General features: G+C 27.2%; 1 protein-coding gene across 27 annotated transcripts in view; it reads left to right on the plus strand.

Moving 5' to 3' along the window:
• Positions 1 to 1,164, plus strand: part of LOC145248863 (roundabout homolog 2-like) — an 837,477-nt gene extending 836,313 nt beyond the window's left edge. For 16 of the 27 annotated variants that reach the window (XM_080110589.1, XM_080110588.1, XM_080110607.1 and 13 more), the window contains one exon: positions 868 to 1,047. Coding sequence is in view for 7 of the 27 variants with exons in the window: in XM_080110614.1 (XP_079966740.1) it covers positions 868 to 899 (32 nt within the window). In the remaining 20 variants the exon portion in view is untranslated. Of the gene's footprint in view, positions 1 to 867 lie in introns of all 27 variants that reach the window. The other 11 variants (XM_080110593.1, XM_080110605.1, XM_080110602.1 and 8 more) reach the window with 3 other exon arrangements.
• The last annotated feature ends 8,017 nt before the right edge of the window (positions 1,165 to 9,181 follow it).

Raw genomic sequence — 9,181 nt, forward strand, 5'->3', positions numbered from 1 at the left:
TTTGCAGCAATAAAAAAATTGCCTGAATAAAAATCATAGGATTGCCTGAAGTTTCAAAAAAGAAAAATCTCTCGTTTCTAATGATGCTAATGTTAGGGGAATGTGCACCACCTAATAATACTTTTAAATATTATATACATATATATATATATATATATATATATATATATATATATATATATATATATTATATTATATTATATATTGAAAAAAAAAATATATATATATATATGTTATATTATATTATATTATATTATATATTGAAAATATATATATATATATATGTTATATTATATTATATTATATATTGAAAAAAAAAATATATATGTTATATTATATTATATTATATATTGAATATATATATATATATATATATATATATATATATATATAGTGAAATTGAATATTTTTAGGTTTAAAGGGAAGTAACTCTTGTACTCTAAATTCATCTCTCCTTAGCTAAGAAACGTTTGAAAGCATGTTTTTTTCTGCTCCTAGATTTAACCGGTCGACAAAAAACAAAGAAAATTTAATGAAATTGCTTACCGACATAGGCCTCGCAGCAAACATTTTCATTTTCAAAATTGATTTTTTTTTTTTCAGTTGTAAATTTCTTAATAAATAATTTATTACTGCTGATCTTCATAGAATCGTTTTCATCCATTTTTTTTCTTCACATTTATGTTGTCCGTCCTACTGATAAACTCACTTCACTATAGCAGATATATATATATTTTGATTACAAATATAAATATTTGTTGTTCTACTTACGATTATTTTTCTTGTTTTTTTTTTATTTATTTATTTTATTTTTTTTTTTTTTTTTCACATGGTTATTAAATTCGTAATTTTATTTTCTATTTGCAGAACCAAAAAGTATAGTATCAGGACATGAGTGATTCTCTCTCCAGATCTTGTCATCAAAAATATTTCATTTTTGGAAAATCCTTTATCAGTATGTTTAACAACACTGCTCTCTTCCCAAGGACGTGAACGTGTCTGGCTTAAAAGCAAACGAAAACACAAAAAAAAAGAAGAAAAAAAAAAGACGGAAAATTGAGTTTCTTTTAAATAAAAGTTTTAAGCAATGATTTTTAGGAATCAACGGAAATTGAACTTGTGTTGTAAAAGAAAAAAAGAAATAAAGTCCTCCTTGTTGCGTGATTTCTTGGTCTCGGAACATTAACTACGACTTTGCAAGTTTTCAAAGACAGAAATGTTTTTACTATTATTATCATTATTATTATCATTATTGTTTTTAAATGGTAAGGAAAGGAGAACTTTTACTATGCAACATCTTTTGCTGGGAGTCTCTGATATTCTGATTATCTCCCCTTGCAATTTTTTTTGCTGAAGGTTCCTGCTATTTTGATTATCTCCCCCTTGAAAAAGAATTCAAAATATCGAGAACTTACTGTGCAGAGACGATATATAATTGATACCTGCTTTTTTTTTTTTTAATGGAAAAAATAATGCATTCAAAAACGAATAAATTAACATGATTAACATACAATTTTGGTATCAAAAAATAAATATATCAACACAAAAACGAATATATATATATATATATATATATATATATATATATATATATATATATATATATATATATATATATATATAACCAGGTTGACTGACTTGTTACTATAAAACAATAATTAATGGTTTATTATTTTTTTTTGTCGAGGAAGAAATGACGAAAAAAGAAAATATTGGCATATAAATATGCTTAACCCCCCCCCTATCCATTCAATTTTTTCAAAGGGATTATTTCAATTTGTCGAAGAAAAATCGACATACAAGAATGACATTAAAAAAATTATAAAAATGCTAATTGATCTTGTCAGCTTCAAACAGAAAAGCTTCTTTGAAAAACATATATATAAAAAAATGAAAAAAAAACATGTAAAAATGGAGATTTTAGAAATTATCAGGCGTTTTCTTTTATTTTTTTTATTTTTTTTTTTTTAGGATTTTTTTTCTGCAAAAAGAAGTCCCCACTTTTTATGTTTACAAAATCTTAAACATATTTAACTGATGGAATAAAGAATCAACATTGGTTATCAGTCATCAAAAATATATTGTACTTTTTTTTTTGTTGTTTTTGTTTTTGCTTCTACAATAATTTGTTTTAAAAAAATGTCTGAACAGACCTGCAACTAAATGAATTTAGCGAGAAAATCAAAACAAAACATCTGTAAATTTAAAAAATTGAAAAAAAAAAGAAAAAAAAGAAACAACAACATCATGATATAAAAAAAAAACATTTTTAAACTCGTCTAAACACAATGATATTTGCTGTCCATTATTTTTTCATCAAGATGGGTTTCTTCCTTTTTTTTAATTTATTTTAAACTTTTTAAAATGAAAGGAGTGGAGGGTTCATTTTTTTTTTATGATTATTATTATTATTATTATTATTATTATTATTATTATTATTATTATTATTGTTGTTGTTGTTGATTTTCTTTTTTACTTTGTTGTTGTTTTCATTTCCTTATTAATAGAATTCTTTAATCATTTAAATAGAAAAAAAAATAATATAATCAAATTAAAAGTTAAAATCCTGAACAGTAATTATATAATCTCTGCCTATCCATGCCCCGTCATCCACCATCTGTTAAAACAATCTGCTCCAAGACTTTTTTTTTTCAACAATACAGAAAACAAAGAAAGTGTCACTTCCAAACTCCTTTCAAATGAAAATATAAGATACAAGATATAATCTGTGTGTCAAGATTAAAAATCAGTTTGGTGAAAACATTAAAAATATATCTCTGGATTTTATAGTCGACCTCTCAATCTGGTGGCTGCAGGACTAAAGCTCACCAGACAAAAGTTTGGAAAACATGTAAGTTTACCACAATAAAAAATTTATTAAATTAAAAGAAATTATGAACGAAAGTATTTCCTCTGTTTGAATGAATTTGAAAAATATAATAGTTTAGAGACCAATCAAAATCCAGGGTATTTTTAATCCAAAGTCTTTTTGATCCAAAGTTTTTTTAATCCAAAGTCTTCAGCATTAAAATTCAGACAATATCTTTTTCTTTTTATGTGCGTGGCATATTATCACATCTTATTGAAGATTGGGTTTATATGTCCGGTTCCAGTGGTATTTCCACCATTTGAAATTTGAAAATATGACGGTTTAAAGACCAATCAAAATGCAGATTTTTTAAAAAGTTCAAATAAACATTTCTTTAAATTCTAATATATATATATATATATATATATATATATATATATATATATATATATATATATATTCAAGCAAATATTATTAAATGCAATGGAGACACTTTGCTTTACGATTCTTTTTTTAATTTTTCGATCAAAATCAAAAATATTAATAAAAGTTCCATAGTTGTTGCTGTCACGAGCGCTTTCGATTTGTCCACGAATCATCATCAGGTGCTGAAGTAAAAGTGTGAAGGAGCAAAATTAAAAATATCATACGTAGATACTTGACGCCTTTTGACAGTAATTCTAAAATTAAATTTATTATCTACTACAAGAAGTTTAGAACACAAAACCTTATGGTTAGAAACAACTCCTCACCGGCTATAAAAACGTTGGAACAACAAAATATAGTGTACAAATTCAAATGCTCTATGGGAGAATGTGACTCCGAAAATAATACATACATTGGGGAATAACCATGCATCTAAATAATACTAGTGCTATATATAAAAATTTGATAAAAGAACATAACTACCCCCCCTCCAATCTTAGAAAGGTCCTCGTTGACAGCATAAAAATTATACAACGTGAGAATAATATAAAAAATTAAAAATTCTTGAAGCGTCATATATTAGAACCCTTAAACCCACTATCAAGGATATTGCATTCGAGAAAAGCAGTAACGTTCTAAAATGTCTTCCGTAATTCGTATTTGACGGACTTTGTTAACGATGTCCATGAACTTGCTGATTTTAATACACAAATTTTTAATCAGCCTATATTTTTAATCGACCTATATTTTTAATCGACTTTTCATCGACTCTATATATTTTGACTTAACGCCGTTTACTGCATATTTTAGTTTTCACTTTTGATTCTCATTTTCGCTCCTTGCACTTTTACTTCAACACCTGATGATGATTCGTGAACGAATCGAAAGTGCTCGTGATAGCAACAATTATGAAACTTTTATTAATATTTTTGATTTTGATAAAAAAAAAAGATTATACAGAAAATCGAAAAATTAAAAAAAAGAATCATAAAGCAAAGTGTCTCCATTGCATTTAAAATATATATATATATATATACTTGTTTATTGTTATATAAACATTTTTACATCCCACTGCTACAAACAGCCAATTTGTTTCAATCAAGCAACAGATATCATCAGGCAGCGACTTGACTATTCATTGAACAATGAATAAATTATTCATTGAACATTTGAATAGTCAAGTCGCTGCCTGATGATATCTGTTGTTTGATTGAAACAAGTGGCTGTTTGTAGCAGCGGGATGTAAACATGTTTATATAACAATAAACATATATATATATATATTGCTCTGTAATTACATTGAGCTTCTTAAATAACGATTAATTTATATTATAAGAAAATATATTTCTACAGAAGTGTGTGTGTGTGTGTGTGTGTGTGTGTGTGTGTGCGCTAGAATGATTAATTCGAATCAGGAATTGGACAAAAATCAGAACCTTGTTTAGCCTTCCAAAATAGTATTTCGCCGTTCCCAATGCTCTATGGACTGAGAAAAGAACGATCAGAATATCATACAGATTAAAAGTTATTAAATAGATTCTCTATTATTATTTATTAGAAGATGAGCAAAACTTTTTCAAATTATAATTGGCACAAATAATCTAATTTCGGTCTTGTAAAAAAAAAAAAAAAAAAGTTTTGCAAATGTTTTTAAAAAAATGTAATGTCGACACTGTTTTACAATTTGTCATTGTTCTGAGGGCGACAACTCTTTTTTACTAAGAGATTCACTCATTTTGTCATCTCATAATTTGGGACGCTCAAACCACCGATACTTTTTTTATTAAATCAAAACATCAACAAAAGAAAACTGCAAATAATTTTTTTTAATGTGACGAAGCTGAAACCATTAATAATACAAAATGTAGTATGTATTAAAAGAATCGTTTCTGTTTACATACCATAATTTACAATGCTAAAACCAATGAAACAATATTTTCCAACGATGAAAAAAAAAACATTTAAAAAAGAAGCTGTGGCAACTTTTTTATACAGATTTTACGACTACTTTTTTTTAATTCAAAAGTAAATATTATGGTAAGGTTTTTTAAAAATATTAGTCTTTAACCTTAAAGATACAACAAAAACTTTGACTCTCAAGAAAAATAAACAGGCAATATTTAAAGAATCATTTCTGTTTTCATATAATTTACAAAGCTAAAACCAACGATATTTTCATTAGATGAAAACGTTAAAAAAAAAGAAGCTGTGACACGTTTTTCCTACAGTTTTTACGATTACTTTTCTTTTTTTTTAATTAAGAATTTATGGTAAGCTTTTTAATTAGTCTTTCTTTCACCTTAAAAAATACAACAAAAATCTTTGACTTGCAAGATAAATAAACAGGCAATACAATTCTTTAACTCTCTTTGTTACAGTCTGAAATATATCAGAAATATTTCAACTTTAAAAAACGAAACAAAGAAATTGAATCATATTTTTCTTCCTTCTTTAATTGAATATTTTGCATTTTTAACGTGTTCTAAAAACAGTTTTATCTGTTTATTCAAAGTTTCCATATTTATTTATTTGTTTAAAATTCTAATTTTCAATGCATGTACGAGTCTTTACCAGGAAAATACAGACAATATTTTTTTATACAGCACGTTGTCACTTAGCTGTAGTTTTCTGCTCTTACCAAAGATTGAGTGTATATGTGTGAATACTGAATGAAAATATTTCCACTAAGTGACAACATGCTGCGCTGCGACTGCGTTAGGGGTGTCAAAAATTCCTACAAAAATTCTGATACACCTAATGCTGCGTAAAAGGAAAAAAATATTGCCTGTATTTTCCTGGTGAAGACACTTATATGGGTCGAAAATAAGAATTTGAATAAATATGCTTATTTGTGAAAAATCCGCATTTTTATTGGTCTCTAAACGGTTATATTTTTCAAAGGAAATTATATTTTTACATTTAAATTTATAATTCATTTAAATAAAATATTAGTTACCTCCCTTGTTTTGGCTATATGGAGTTACCTCCCTTATTCATTTATTTGGAGTTGTCTTCCCTGCACATGAGTTTTTCCTGAACAAAGGTTAAACATATTTTGCAACATATATATATATATATATATATATATATATATATATATATATATATATATATATATATATATATATATATATATCTCACATTTTTAAATGGTGAATTATACATTAAATGAAATTAATAATTTTTTATCAAGAAAAGCAACTGACAAAAATGGATGATAACAAAAATGCATGCAAAAATATCCATTTTTTTTATTTGATTTGATTTATTTTGATTGTGATACGTTTTTGTCCATTTTTCAACTTTTTTTGGTGAGCTTTTGTCCGGTCAGGAAATCTTATAACTGTTTGAGTAAAACCATTTTCATGTAATATGCCAAGATTATAAAAGCAGTCATGTGATAAGAAGGGAAAAAGAAAGAAAGAAAAAAAAACTATGAGAAATTTTCACATCTGTCTTGGAAAAGGAATTTTCAAAACTAAAATCATCCCCTCATTCAACTTTGCTGGATTTTTTTTTTTTTTTTTTTTTTTCTTATTTCTAAGTTTTTGGTTACAGACATTATGAAAGTAAGTCAGTTCCATCCAACTAATATTTTGGGGGGATAACAAAAACACTTTTAAAACAAAAAGTATAAATTACAGATTTCTCAAAGTTAAAGACTTGGTGGGGGGGGGCACATTTAACAGTAAAAAAAAAAAAAAAAACATTTTTGGAAAAGAAAATTAGTTTTTTTCCTGCTGTTTTGTGTGTGCATGCGTGCGTGCGCGTGTTGTGTGTACAAATATGTGTAAACAGGGAGATCATTGCTAAGCGGCCATTGTCGGCAAAAAAAAAAGTCAGTTGCCATTGTTGAAAAAAACACTCCAGTGATCATAAAGAGACCCCTGTGATCATGGTTTTTAAACAAACTATAGTTTAGGACTACGCAAGCTTGAGACCCTTATTTTGCTACAATAACCTTTATTAATAATACTTTCCACTCAATAAATTTTTTCCGTTTGCTTCCTGTCAATAAGAAATTTTTTTTTTTTTTTATAAGTTTTGACCGATCACACATCAATAACCTGAAAATATATGGGAATTTTAAAATGTTACACTCTACATTTGGGGTTCACTATTTGTTACATATTAGTTTTCTATATGCATATTTGTCATAAAATGATTTCTCAGCTTTTGACCATGTAGCTTAGAACCAAATGAGAAACCATATTTTCATTTCCAAAATGGCTGCCAACTATAGAAATATATAAAAAAAAACGTTACTCATTCTATGCTAAGCTATGTGTAAAAAAAAACAAAAAAACTAAGTGATGATTCATGTAGTAAAATGAACCTCTTTAAAAAAATTTTTTAATTAATATTTATTTTTTAAATTTGCCAAGTATTCCAGTGTGCTGATGCGTAATTGCACAAATCTTTTTTTTTTATTAAATTTTTATTTTTATTTTGACATTAGTGACAAAGTATAACATTTTACATTTCATTTTCAAATGATAATCTGCCAAAACTGACACATAATAATGATGCTGCACCCCAAAAAAGAAATAACGCAAAATACATATAAAACAAAAATAGGGCTCCTTCAGCCTTTGGCAGACTATGGATACCCACAAAGGGGTGCCTAAGCGTGAAATTTTTGTGGCAGAAGGTGCGCAATCTCCAACCACACCTCTCCTGAGTCGACAATTGTTAAATACCAGTGGTAAGTGAAGTGTATGTACAGGACAACTGGAAACAAATGCCGAGATAAGCGCCTAGAATTCCCAAATGGTCACCCGTCTGGTACCAACCATGCTCAACGTTGCTTAACTTTGGTGATCTGACATGAACCGGTGTGTCAACACGATTATGCCGTATATAAAATAAATGCATTCAAAACACATCCAATATGGTGTTGTCATTTGAGACTATTCAGTTAGGTGCAAAATGTCAGTTAATCAAATATGGCCAGAAATATGTGTGCTTGCACGTACAACAATGACCACCACTTATAACAGAAAGAATTACATTACTTGATATCTGGAAGACTACTAATTTGCGGAAAATTTATATGCGATATTCGTTTTCAGCATACCCGAAAACCTTTAAAAGTTGTAATTTTAAAGGAAAATGTTAAGGTGGAAACCAAGTAAAAATTTACCCAATGGGCATTGTAATTTGCTACACGATTTTGACTGCTGATTATAAATATTTCGGTGCTAATTTAGAATTACATTTAGCTAAAAAAAAAAAAAATACAGAAAAAATCTTTATTGTGTAAATACTTGTCATAGAACGAAGATAACATATCCCAAAAATCACATAAATTAATCAAGTATTTTTTTTTTTAAATTAAGAAAATCAAATTTTATGAGAAAGCAAGGAAGAGGTCAGAAGCGGCCATATTATTTAAAATTTTGCCCAAATTCAAGGGCGATAATACAATTCAACTACAGAGATTTTATTTGATCGCTAAAAATCATAAAATTTGATCCTGGTTTTAAAAAATAAATATTTGATATATTTACGTAATTTCTGGAATATGACATCTTCATTCCGTGATGAGTACATGCATCATAAAAAATTTTCTGTTTTTTTTTTTAATCAAGTGAAATTCTAAATAAGTGCCGATATTTCTTCCACATAATATAGTAATAGTATTTTTTGCAAAGAATTATTTACAGTGAAATGGATTTCAATATGGTTTAAGTGTCACAAAATAACTCATTTTTACACAAAATCATGTTTTAGTGAATAAATAAATCACTGAAGAATATCGGCCAAGCTTCATTTACCAGTAAGTTTCAGCAAGTTTTATATTCTGTGTGAAGCACGAACAAAACAATACAATGCTGCAAGTACAAAAATGCCTTCTGAACTACTGATTGCCATGGCCTCGATTGGCTATTTGGAGTTACTTCCCCTGTTCACATACCTTCTTCAAATTCTCGTCTTAACATACAC

This window comes from Euprymna scolopes, chromosome 27 (assembly GCF_053919585.1).
Source record: "Euprymna scolopes isolate OS-2025 chromosome 27, ASM5391958v1, whole genome shotgun sequence".
In the NCBI taxonomy this organism is placed as follows: Eukaryota; Metazoa; Mollusca; class Cephalopoda; order Sepiida; family Sepiolidae; genus Euprymna; species Euprymna scolopes.